General features: G+C 42.5%; 1 protein-coding gene across 1 annotated transcript in view; it reads left to right on the top strand.

Annotated features, from left to right (window-relative positions):
• LOC311116043 (activating signal cointegrator 1 complex subunit 3-like) overlaps positions 1 to 13,992 on the top strand; it is a gene marked incomplete at its 3' end in the record, with an annotated part of 112,076 nt that overhangs the window by 30,623 nt on the left and 67,461 nt on the right. The window contains exon 7 of the mRNA XM_084191177.1: positions 12,989 to 13,196. Within this exon, the coding sequence (XP_084047303.1) occupies positions 12,989 to 13,196 (208 nt within the window). The remainder of the gene's footprint in view (positions 1 to 12,988; positions 13,197 to 13,992) is intronic.

Raw genomic sequence — 13,992 nt, 5'->3', positions numbered from 1 at the left:
AGGCCTTCATTTGCACGCAGGCCAGGTAGACTAGTCCTACCTCTATATGCGTAATCAGGTGCGCGTCCTTACTCAACATTGACAGGAGCGTTTCAAACAAAAGACAATGAATAAATTGACAAAACTCGTAAATGGAATGAAATAAACTAAAACCTGTTTCTCACAAGTGTAGCATAGGTTGTGAGTTCTGCAAAACACATGTCCACTCCCACAATGAGAACGGTAAATGACTGTAAAATAATATATTGAATGTATTACCGTAACCAAATAAACATTGCAGATTAGAAATTATGGGAATTAATGCTAAATGTAGTCTACTACTGGTGATATATATATATATATAATGGGGAATTGATAGACACAGAAAACAATGCACACAATGAAGTTATGAAACAATGAATAACCACAAAATGGCGGGAGAGAGTGCATTCTGGAGAGAGACTTGCCTTGTGCATCTGAGCCACAATACCCATATTCTTGGTCCGTGGCATCCTCGCAGCCTCCTCAGTGGATTAGTCCACTGAGACGGGCACAAATAAGACAGGTGTCTCGTGTGCATGTTTTCAATACAGACCCCTTTTGTCATACAGTATTCCATATAAAGCTAGAATTTATCAAAGTTGCACAGTATACCCTTAATCTTGTAATAAATCAAATCTAGTGATACATAACATGACATTTCTGCCATCCATTGTGACATTGCGGGGGGAAAACCAACCTGCCAATTAATGGCAATGCATTTTTTAGCTGCTATAAATGCTAGGTTAGACAGTTTCTTCTGATAAGTCTCCAGTATCAACATTTACAAGCAAACAAAAACCGGGAGAAGGGAGAAACTGTAGACATGCTGAGGTAAAATAACATACTCTTTGCCAGAATCCAGCTAGCCTTCATAAGATCATAACATATGCAAATATGTCCCCTTTTGTGTTTTACACCTCCAGCAGAGGAATTACATTTCTGAATGTGTTCTATGGATGTAATTAATGTCTGAGATTCTATGAATATGACTGGTCATTCAAACATATCTGTATCCATCATTATCAATAGTTTCTCCCAGGTTTTCCTAACATTTTTGTTTGACATGTTTTGTGTCTTCGGGAAAAGCCTCTATCAACCCTTCATACAGGTTGGAAATCAACTTTAAAGGTTTGTCAGACTGCCTTAAAATAGTTTCAATCTGGTCTTCCCTGGTTGCCTGACCCTGCTGAGACCCCTGTCATCATCTGATCCTGCTCAGATAAGGCATGACACAAAATTACCTTGGTGTGCATTTATACATTATATTTTCCAAGAATAGAATCTGTAGTTCAATAATTGAAATGACCATTACTCCCAGATCCCAGATTGTAGCCTAACCATCAACTCAAGATGGAACTTTCTATCCATTCACTGATTCTTATAATATACTGCAAAATTCACCTGAGCTCCGTAGACTGGTCTTCCCTGGCTGTCTGACCCTGCTGGGACACCTGTCAACATCTGATCCTGCTAAGACATGATGAGCATAGTGTTGTGTACTGACTGTGCACCATGACAGTGTAGCATGTAGAGCTGTTTTTACCGTGTCAGTGTGAAAAGTTGTGTGAAAAGTAGTTCACACAAAAAATTTGAACATATCGGTCTTCAATCATTTGGCCACTGGTTTTATCGTTTGATTCCGGTCTAGTGTGATTGAGACAAAATTAATAGCTAACGTTAGTGAGCTAGCTAGCTAACGTTAGCCAACTTTTGGCTAGCTGTAATGGTACATCAACTAGAGAAAACTAGCCAAGTTAATTTACTTCTGTTGAAACGGTACAAAAAGGCTACAAAAAATGTCCATACACACAACAGCTGTTAGATACTGCTACCTTACAGATTGCTAGAGCTGAACTGGCTGTGGTAGCTATTAGCTAGCTAGTTCATTCTCTTCAGACAGAACTTCAGTCGAGAGGGGATGAAACATGAACTAACGTTACATGTCAGTTACACTACCAGCTCAGCACTTTTTTTCCTGATAAGTCAAACAGCAGTTACCTTGCCAGCTACATCAGTCAAATAAAGAGTAGCCAGTTTCTGCTCTGCTTGCTTTTACAACTCTGAGAAAAAGCTCAACACAGAGAGACAGCAGCTGCAGACCGCAGCACCGTGCTGATCCTATTAAGCCAGCCTTTCAGAAGCTTTTCCTTCACACAGCCTGTCCACATGCTCTGTGGTATCCACGGTCCTAAAATACCATTTTAAAATGTGTGTTGTGGGCGGGGGGTCATGTCCCCAGTGAAAGTAGCGCCTCTTGTGTGCATGTAAATTACTTTGTATGTCTGTTTCTGTGTAGGCTATGTTTGAGGAAAATGGTAATACCTAGGGCTGTGACGGTCATGGAATTTTAGGTAATGGTAATTGGCCAGCAAAATTACCATCGTCATCATAATATATAAAAAAATGTGAAGCACATTTTCTCCTCTCCTCCAGTCCTCACTGCATGTGCTGGAATTGAAATAGAATTCATAGAACGGGCATCCCCATTCAAGTCAATGATGGCATATTGGGTGGAATGGCTGCCATTGTGAGTGTACCCATAAGCAGAAAGTAAAATATGTGCTCAAATGTGTGCTGTGATTTGTTGATTCAACTCAACTGACATTACAAAAAATACATTGCATTGCATAAGCCACATCAGTTCACATAATTTGAATGCAATTCTACCTTACCATGGACATTATTGCATCACAATAGAAGGTAGCCATAGTCCCAGTCGTTATTAAATAGATAGAACGTCACGGTCCTGCCCGCCTGTGGGGAAAACAACCTGTTACCCCATTTGGCTCACAGTAAAAACGTCATGTTTTTCAAACAAAATTTAGTCAGTTACAAAACTAGACTGAAAAAAATATCAACGCAACAATTTCAAAGAGTTACAGTTCATATAAGGAAATCATTAGGCCCTAATCTATGGATTTCACATGACTGGGAATACAGATATGAATCTGTTGGTCACATATACAGTGGGGAGAACAAGTATTTGATACACTGCCGATTTTGCAGGTTTTCCTACTTACAAAGCATGTAGAGGTCTGTAATTTTTATCATAGGTACACTTCAACTGTGAGAGACGGTTGAGAGACGGAATCTAAAACAAAAATCCAGAGAATCACATTGTATGATTTTTAAGTAATTAATTTGCATTTTATTGCATGACATAAGTATTTGATCACCTACCAACCAGTAAGAATTCCGGCTCTCACAGACCTGTTAGTTTTTCTTTAAGAAGCCCTCCTGTTCTCCACTCATTACCTGTATTAACTGCACCTGTTTGAACTCGTTACCTGTATAAAAGACACCTGTCCACACACTCAATCAAACAGACTCCAACCTCTCCACAATGGCCAAGACCAGAGAGCTGTGTAAGGACATCAGGGATAAAATTGTAGACCTGCACAAGGCTGGGATGGGCTACAGGACAATAGGCAAGCAGCTTGGTGAGAAGGCAACAACTGTTGGCGCAATTATTAGAAAATGGAAGAAGTTCAAGATGACGGTCAATCACTCTCGGTCTGGGGCTCCATGCAAGATCTCACCTCGTGGGGCATCAATGATCATGAGGAAGGTGAGGATCAGCCCAGAACTACATGGCAGGACCTGGTCAATGACCTGAAGAGATCTGGGACCACAGTCTCAAAGAAAACCATTAGTAACACACTACGCCGTCATGGATTAAAATCCTGCAGCGCACGCAAGGTCCCCCTGCTCAAGCCAGCGCATGTCCAGGCCTGTCTAAAGTTTGCCAATGACCATCTGGATGATCCAGAGGAGGAATGGGAGAAGGTCATGTGGTCTGATGAGACAAAAATAGAGCTTTTTGGTCTAAACTCCACTCGCCGTGTTTGGAGGAAGAAGAAGGATGAGTACAACCCCAAGAACACCATCCCAACTGTGAAGAATGGAGGTGGAAACATCATTCTTTGGGGATGCTTTTCTGCAAAGGGAACAGAACTGCACATTTTAGAGTGGCCTTTTATTGTCCCCATCACAAGGTGTACCTATGTAATGATCATGACGTTTAATCAGCTTCTTGATATGCCACACCTGTCAGGTGGATGGATTATGTTGGCAAAGGGGAAATGCTCACTAACAGGGATGTAAACAAATTTGTACACAACATTTAAGAGAAATACATTTTTTGTGCGCATGGAACATTTCTGGGATCTTTTATTTCAACTCATGAAACATGGGACCAACACTTTACATGTTGCATTTGTTCAGTGTACATTTACAAAAAGTACCACGTCTAAAGATTACTTTTCAACATTGCCTGCTCCCGAGCGTTCTCACTACTTAGAAAATCGTAATATTGTAGGGCTTCCCTAATTCCCCTTTTCATGACGGTGCTAGCAGCCACCTGAGTGAGTGTTAGCTAGCGACCGACAGGAACATTAAGCTAGCCAAGACCAACAATACAAACAAACAGAATATACAGCTACATGTAGTGAGTGGAGTTAAACAGACTATACTAAACAAGTTAAATGTCTTACCTGTGATGAAATGTGTTCCACACGCATAGCTACGTGTAGCTTACTTGGCATATTATTATTACTTGGACACCGGGTCCCTACATTTCCTACTATCCCACACCAAATAGCCTGAAGCCACAGGGCTCTTCTCACAGGCTCTATTTCCCTACGTGGGAGCATTGTGAACCGTAGGTTGGGATTTCTGACTTGATTACATGTGCATTGAACAACACAGCAGCTTTTTGGCATTGACAACGAAGTTGTCTCTTTTTCATGGGGGTCAATGGGAAATAATATTTATTTTCCCCAATTTGTGGGCATGGGTGAGGGAAATTCCTAATTATTACGTGAATATCGTCTTGGACTATTGCGAGTGTAGGCTACCCATGAGTTTACCAGTCAAATTGCCAGGTTTAGAGGTTCCAAGCATGTTCTATTCATTCTATTTTCTGTGTCTGCTGCTGCTGCTGCTGCATTGTGGGGGGCGTTGCCTAGGCAACTGAAGACTAATTTGCTTGTTTCAGCAAGGAGCAGCAAAGTTTAACCACGTTGTTAAGGCAATGGGTGGCTAGAATTCAAGGCACACTTAACCAGCATGGCTACCACAGCATTCTGCAGTGATACGCCATCCCATCTGGTTTGGGCTTAGTGGGACTATCATTTGTTTTTCAACAGGACAATGACCCAACACACCTCCAGGCTGTGTAAGGGCTATTTTACCAAGAAGGGGAGTGATGGAGTGCTGCATCAGATAACCTGGCCTCCACAATCCCCCGACCTCATCCCAATTGAAATGGTTTGGGATGAGTCGGATGGCAGAGTGAAGGAAAAGCAGCCAACAAGTGCTCAGCATATGTGGGAACTCCTTCAAGACTGTTAGAAAAGCATTCCAGGTGAAGCCGGTTGAGAGAATGCCAAGAGTGTGCAAAGCTGTCATGAAGGCAAAGGGTGGCTATTTGAGAATCTCAAATATAAAATATATTTTGATTTAACACTTTTTTGGTTACTACATGATTCCATATGTGTTATTTCATGGTTTTGATGTCTTTACTATTGTTCTACAAATTTAAAAATAAAGATAAACCCTTGAATGAGTAAGTGTGTCCAAACCTTTGACTGGTAGTGTATATATTAATAATAACAATAATAGTAATAATAATAGTACTTTTGTGTGTGGAACGAACCTGAAGGTGGTGGTTGAGTCCGTTTCGGTCATTACATGGACTCAACTGTCGGTTATGCGGTTATACAGAAATTATGCCAGCCCTAGTCGTACCTTGAAAATAAATAAAAAATTGCATGAGTTCTGGTGGCAATTACTGTTCGATCTGAGAGACGTAGCAGGAGTTGATGAGAGAGGGAGGGATAGTGAAGGGAGGTATAGGTTAGGCTAGTGGAATAGGTGCATCAAGAATGAGGGAATGTTGGAGTGAAGAGAGGGAGGAGGGGGAGTGAAGTAATGGAGGAGGGGGAGTGAAGTAATGGGGGGGGGGGGGGGGGGGAGGGAGGGAGGGTGAGGTGCAGCAGGTAGAGCCGTTAGAGGAGATAAAGATAAGATCATTCAGACAATCAGCCGAGGCCTCAGGACAATCATCAGATCTCATCTGTTTTCAAGAGCAATTCTGTCTTCTATTGAACTGTTGTGACTCAGTCAGGGAGGCGGTCTCTGGGGGCTTTAACCCTTGCTGTGCCACGCTCTCCCTGTTCTCATTTCCAGGGATAAATAATGGCGAGAAACCGCTACATTATATTATATTATTTCTATGAACAGCGTGAAGTGAAATGGAACTGTTAAATGATATGCAATGTTTAAATCTGGCTTCTCTGCGGCCTTCTCTGCTCTGTTATCTGCATGTACGTGCTGTTGTAGCCTACCGTAGGCCTATTTACTTACACAAAGTCACCATAAATACAAAGCGCTGCGTGCTGTGTTCTCCTACCATTCCATTGCAAACAGCAAGTAGGCCTACAGGATATACAGATCAGCACACAAAAAATTTCCATAGCCTACTCTCCCCAAGAATCCCTCAACCTATCACAACTGGTGAGAGTATATGCCGAGAAAGTGAAGGGTAAATAAGCTGAGATGCAAAAATACAAAATATGCATGTGCGACGTATCAACTCTCTGGCTTCGTTCCTACATTAAACCAGTCATCACAACGCTAGCAGCCTACCATATTTACTCATAAAGTCCCCAACAGAAAACATTCCTTGGGCTGCATGGCTTCTATAAATGTAATTGCATTCTATATGTGCATGCTACACGTGACCTCATAATATTTGACCAATCGGCCAAAAGTGCTCATTGTGCCTAGACTACCTTAAAGGGGAATTTTACACTAAATCCATTTTCATGTGTATTTCTAGTCAGTCCACCATGCATACGGTCTCGAGATATCATAAAAAATCATTATTTAGCGTACGGTTGCATCATAGATATCGAAACACCCCGTCTGTCAAAGAGTCAAATTACGTCACCATGCGAGACTTTGCACTTCCACCCTGATCTTCTTTGCCAGTGATTCCCAGAAAGCAGCACATGCTAGCTGACTCTCTCGGGCTGTTCAACCATCGGTGGACGTGTAATTCAAAGGATTTGCTTTGATGTTTACTAGGACCCTGCCCGAGCCCTACCCATGCCTGCGACGTTCAGGCCCTACCCTACCCAGGCCCGATTGCTTTTGCCCAAAACCCGAAATTAGAAATATCTTCCTCTGTTATTAATTCCATTAGCTGCTCCTCTCTGTCTGTCACTCGCTCCGTGCTCGCTGTGCATGATCTCTGCTCATGGCGGATCTGGATGTCTCTGAATATAGCAACAGCTCCGCTTGGGCTGCTCTGCCCAATGGCAAGACATGAGAGAGCACAGAGCATGGCTGTTAGCTACTTTTCGTCACACTAAACTCTGACAACTCAAGGAACATTATTATTTTATGTGAAATAATCTCAACTGTCTTATATTTGAAGCACTTTTGACACCTACAGTGGGGAGAACAAGTATTTGATACACTGCCGATTTAGCAGGTTTTCCTATTTACAAAGCATGTAGAGGTCTGTAATTTTTTATCATAGGTACACTTCAACTGTGAGAGGCAGAATCTAAAACAAAAATCCAGAAAATCACATTGTATGATTTTAAAGTAATTAATTTGCATTTTATTGCATGACATAAGTATTTGATACATCAGAAAAGCAGAACTTAATATTTGCTACAGAAACCTTTGTTTGCAATTACAGAGATCATACGTTTCCTGTAGGTCTTGACCAGGTTTGCACACACTGCAGCAGGGATTTTGGCCCACTCCTCCATACAGACCTTCTCCAGATCCTTCAGGTTTCGGGGCTGTCGCTGGGCAATACGGACTTTCATCTCCCTCCAAAGATGTTCTATTGGGTTCAGGTCTGGAGACTGGCTAGGCCACTCCAGGACCTTGAGATGCTTCTTACGGAGCCACTCCTTAGTTGCCCTGGCTGTGTGTTTCGGGTCGTTGTCATGCTGGAAGACCCAGCCACGACCCATCTTCAATGCTCTTACTGAGGGAAGGAGGTTGTTGGCCAAGATCTCGCGATACATGGCCCCATCCATCCTCCCCTCAATACGGTGCAGTTGTCCTGTCCCCTTTGCAGAAAAGCATCCCCAAAGAATGATGTTTCCACCTCCATGCTTCACGGTTGGGATGGTGTTCTTGAGGTTGTACTCATCCTTCTTCTTCCTCCAAACACGGCGAGTGGAGTTTAGACCAAAAAGCTCTATTTTTGTCTCATCAGACCACATGACCTTCTCCCATTACTCCTCTGGATCATCCAGATGGTCATTGGCAAACTTCAGACGGGCCTGGACAAGCGCTGGCTTGAGCAGGGGGACCTTGCGTGCGCTGCAGGATTTTAATCCATGACGGCGTGGTGTGTTACTAATGGTTTTCTTTGAGACTGTGGTCCCAGCTCTCTTCAGGTCATTGACCAGGTTCTGCCGTGTAGTTCTGGGCTGATCCCTCACCTTCCTCATGATCATTGATGCCCCACGAGGTGAGATCTTGCATGGAGCCCCAGACCGAGGGTGATTGACCGTCATCTTGAACTTCTTCCATTTTCTAATAATTGCGCCAACAGTTGTTGCCTTCTCACCAAGCTGCTTGCCTATTGTCCTGTAGCCCATCCCAGCCTTGTGCAGGTCTACAATTTTATCCCTGATGTCCTTACACAGCTCTCTGGTCTTGGCCATTGTGGAGAGGTTGGAGTCTGTTTGATTGAGTGTGTGGACAGGTGTCTTTTATACAGGTAACGAGTTCAAACAGGTGCAGTTAATACAGGTAATGAGTGGAGAACAGGAGGGCTTCTTAAAGAAAAACTAACAGGTCTGTGAGAGCCGGAATTCTTACTGGTTGGTAGGTGATCAAATACTTATGTCATGCAATAAAATGCAAATTAATTACTTAAAAATCATACAATGTGATTTTCTGGATTTTTGTTTTAGATTCCGTCTCTCACAGTTGAAGTGTACCTATGATACAAATTACAGACCTTTACATGCTTTGTAAGTAGGAAAACCTGCAAAATCGGCAGTGTATCAAATACTTGTTCTCCCCACTGTACAGTGGGGAAAAAAAGTATTTAGTCAGCCACCAATTGTGCAAGTTCTCCCACTTAAAAAGATGAGAGAGGCCTGTAATTTTCATCATAGGTACACGTCAACTATGACAGACAAAATGAGGAAAAAAAATCCAGAAAATCACATTGTAGGATTTTTTATGAATTTATTTGCAAATTATGGTGGAAAATAAGTATTTGGTCAATAACAAAAGTTTCTCAATACTTTGTTATATACCCTTTGTTGGCAATGAAACAGGTCAAACGTTTTCTGTAAGTCTTCACAAGGTTTTCACACACTGTTGCTGGTATTTTGGCCCATTCCTCCATGCAGATCTCCTCTAGAGCAGTGATGTTTTGGGGCTGTCGCTGGGCAACACGGACTTTCAACTCCCTCCAAAGATTTTCTATGGGGTTGAGATCTGGAGACTGGCTAGGCCATTCCAGGACCTTGAAATGCTTCTTACGAAGCCACTCCTTCGTTGCCCGGGCGGTGTGTTTGGGATCATTGTCATGCTGAAAGACCCAGCCACGTTTCATCTTCAATGCCCTTGCTGATGGAAGGAGGTTTTCACTCAAAATCACATGATACATGGCCCCATTCATTCTTTCCTTTACACGGATCAGTCGTCCTGGTCCCTTTGCAGAAAAACAGCCCCAAAGCATGATGTTTCCACCCCCATGCTTCACAGTAGGTATGGTGTTCTTTGGATGCAACTCAGCATTCTTTGTCTTCCAAACACGACAAGTTCTATTTTGGTTTCATCTGACCATATGACATATGACATTCTCCCAATCCTCTTCTGGATCATCCAAATGCACTCTAGCAAACTTCAGACGGGCCTGGACATGTACTGGCTTAAGCAGGGGGACACGTCTGCACTGCAGGATTTGAGTCCCTGGCGGCGTAGTGTGTTACTGATGGTAGGCTTTGTTACTTTGGTCCCAGCTCTCTGCAGGTCATTCACTAGGTCCCCCCGTGTGGTTCTGGGATTTTTGCTCACCGTTCTTGGGATCATTTTGACCCCACGGGGTGAGATCTTGCGTGGAGCCCCAGATCGAGGGAGATTATAAGTGGTCTTGTATGTCTTCCATTTCCTAATAATTGCTCCCACAGTTGATTTCTTCAAACCAAGCTGCTTACCTATTGCAGATTCAGTCTTCCCAGCTTGGTGCAGGTCTACAATTTTGTTTCTGGTGTCCTTTGACAGCTCTTTGGTCTTGGCCATAGTGGAGTTTGGAGTGTGACTGTTTGAGGTTGTGGACAGGTGTCTTTTATACTGATAACAAGTTCAAACAGGTGCCATTAATACAGGTAACGAGTGGAGGACAGAGAAAACTCTTAAAGAAGAAGTTACAGGTCTGTGAGAGCCAGAAATCTTGCTTGTTTGTAGGTGACCAAATACTTATTTTCCACCATAATTTGCAAATAAATTCATTAAAAATCCTACAATGTGATTTTCTGGATTTTTTTTCCTCATTTTGTCTGTCATAGTTGACGTGTACCTATGATGAAAATGACAGGCCTCTCTCATCTTTTTAAGTGGGAGAACTTGCACAATTGGTGGCTGACTAAATACATTTTTTCCCCACTGTATGTGTTGAACCAAGTTCAACCCACACACCGCCAACTCAATCCAGTTAGAGGGGAATTTTGGGAGTTGTACGAATTTACTCAAATGGGCAATTGGGAACATCAGGACTGATCAGGACATTCAAAGCTAGATATCTAGACGCCGACATTTTTTTGAAACTACTTTGAAACATCTACTATGGATTACCTAAAACAACAAACTGCTTGGTTACCTGGGTAAAATTGTCCTTTAAAACTAGGCTACATCAATGAAAGTGTGGTGACTTTGAGAGAACTTTGAGTTGATTAAAACGTTAGATTCATGTGTATATTTCTCAATTTACAGTGGTATAATCATGTCTGTTTTTTTTCTCTGGTATTATATGCTTTAAAATAGCACTTCTGGTTTGAACAGGAATACCGGGATACTGGTAATTTCTTGCAATTTTCTCGAAGTAATTTGGTAGATTCTCTGGATAACCCTAGTACACGCACACACACACACACACTGTTGAAGTAGTTATGGATTTTACTCATGTCACTTGTACTTGTATGCTGTTAGGTTTTATTTTTCTCCTGTGATGCTCTTTCTCCCTACTCAACAACAAGCTGGGGGTCTCATGTGAGCCCTAACTCATGCAGGGTGAGGTAAAGGACACACACACACACATTAGAAAGATAAGGGTCTAGGCCACTCTGCGCTTTTAAGTCCTCTGTTGAAGTAGTTATGGATTTTACTCACGTCACTTGTGCTTGTATGCTGTTAGGGTTTATTTTGCTCCTGTGATGCTCTTTCTCCCTGCTCAACAACAAGCTGGGGGTCTCATGTGGGCCCTAATCCTTGCAGGGTTAAGTAAAGGACACACACACTCTCTCACACACACACACACACACACACACACACACATATACACATACACACACGTTACAATATTAATGACTACTGAGGTCCTGGGGTTAGAAATCGTCCTTTCCACCTGGTGGCTACCAGAATCTGAACAGATATGGTTGTTACAGTCTGGAAAAACACACACAGCCACATAGTATAGGCGGTATAATATAGGCGCTATAGTATAGGCGGTATAGTATAGGCGCTATAGTATAGGCGCTATAATATAGGCGGTATAGTATAGGCGCTAAAGTATAGGCGGTATAATATAGGCGGTATAGTATAGGCGGTATAGTATAGGAGCTAGAGTATAGGCGCTATAGTATAGGCGGTATAGTATAGGCGGTATAGTATAGGCGGTATAATATAGGCGGTATAATATAGGCGGTATAGTATAGGCGCTATAGTATAGGCGGTATAATATAGGCGGTATAGTATAGGCGGTATAGTATAGGCGCTATAATATAGGCGGTATAGTATAGGCGGTATAGTATAGGCGCTATAGTATAGGCGGTATAGTATAGGCGGTATAGTATAGGCGCTATAGTATAGGCGCTATAGTATAGGCGCTATAGTATAGGCGGTATAATATAGGCGGTATAGTATAGGCGCTATAGTATAGGCGGTATAGTATAGGCGGTATAATATAGGCGGTATAATATAGGCGCTCTAGTATAGGCGCTCTAGTATAGGCACTATAGTATAGGCGCTATAGTATAGGCGCTATAGTATAGGCGGTATAGTATAGGCGGTATAGTATAGGCGGTATAGTATAGGCGGTATAGTATAGGCGGTATAGTATAGGCGCTATAGTATAGGCGGTATAATATAGGCGCTATAGTATAGGCGCTATAGTATAGGCGCTATAGTATAGGCGGTATAATATAGGCGGTATAGTATAGGCGGTATAGTATAGGCGGTATAATATAGGCGCTATAGTATAGGCGGTATAGTATAGGCGGTATAGTATAGGCGGTATAGTATAGGCGCTATAGTATAGGCGCTATAGTATAGGCGCTATAATATAGGCGCTATAGTATAGGCGCTATAGTATAGGCGCTATAGTATAGGCGCTATAGTATAGGCGGTATAATATAGGCGGTATAGTATAGGCGGTATAATATAGGCGGTATAGTATAGGCGGTATAGTATAGGCGGTATAGTATAGGCTGTATAATATAGGTGCTATAGTATAGGCGCTATAGTATAGGCGCTATAGTATAGGCGCTATAGTATAGGCGCTATAGTATAGGTGGTGGCAAAGTGTGTATTACATGCTATTCCATGCTTAGTTACCATATTATAAGCGCTCAATTACACAAGACAACATAGCAACCTAGCTCAAAGAAACATTGAATGTATCAATGATGACCCAACTGTTTCTTTGCGACCTGTCGGTTTATAACCTTTTATTGATGTCTCTGTGTATTATTCTTGTGTTTAGATGGTAGTCGTAAAGGAAGTGGAGGAGAGGGGAGCAGCAAGCCCACGTACGGCTGTCAGGTGTCCATCCAGTCAGGGAAGGAGAAAGAAATGATGAAGATCCACCGGAGGGAGGAGAAGAGGGAGAGGAAGAGGGGGGAGAGACGCTGGGACGACACCGAATCCTCCTCCGACCTCTACTTTGACCCCAAGGAGATGAGAGCTCAGAGGTGAACCACCACACTCCGTCTCTCGCTCGCTCGCTCTCTAGCTCTTCTCTCTCTTCCCATCTCTTTCTCTCTGACTCTCTTTTTCCCTCTCTCTCTTCCATTTTCCCTTCTCTCTCTGCTCTATTTCTTTTTCTATATCTCCCCCTGTGATCTCTTCTTTCCAAATGGAAACACCCTTCTGCATTTTTCATCGCTGCTCGGCTGCAGGTAAAAAATAAAAAAACACCGCTCCTGGTCACATTTTTTCTGAAAGTTTAATTTCAGCGGATAAAAAAGCAGCGCAGCGATCTGTTTAATTAAAAACTTAGCCGGTCCAAATCCGGCAGAGTGTGAGGGAAGAGATTAGCAGAGAGGTAAGCCACGTTACGTTAGCAGAGAATATTATTACTGCAGCGCCTCACATCTCCACACCTCTCCTGTCTAACAGCTCTCAACCTTAGTATCCATCCCCAATCACAACCAACCACACATTAAGCAGGTGTAACTATGGCTGTTCTGCTGTTCATGTGGATGTGTGTTTTGTGTTGAAATACATATGTTTTTAAATGGGTTTTATGTATATAGTGTTGTGTTTGGTCCCGGTTTAGTTATTGTTGTGTCACGGTTGTATTATGGTTGTGTTGTTGTTGATTAATGGTTGTGTCAGATCATGGTTGTATTATGGCTGTGTTGTGGTTGATTAATGGTTGTGTCTGATCATGGTTGTATTATGGCTGTGTTGTGGTTGATGAATGGTTGTGTCTGATCATGTTTGTATTATGGCTGTGTTGTGGTTGATGAATGGTTGTGTCTGATC

Source organism: Coregonus lavaretus (genome assembly GCF_964263955.1).
Source record: "Coregonus lavaretus genome assembly, contig: HAP1_SCAFFOLD_989, whole genome shotgun sequence".
NCBI classification, from domain to species: domain Eukaryota; kingdom Metazoa; phylum Chordata; class Actinopteri; order Salmoniformes; family Salmonidae; genus Coregonus; species Coregonus lavaretus.
Note: the sequence above shows the minus strand (reverse complement) of the source record. Positions and strands in the feature narration are given on the sequence as shown.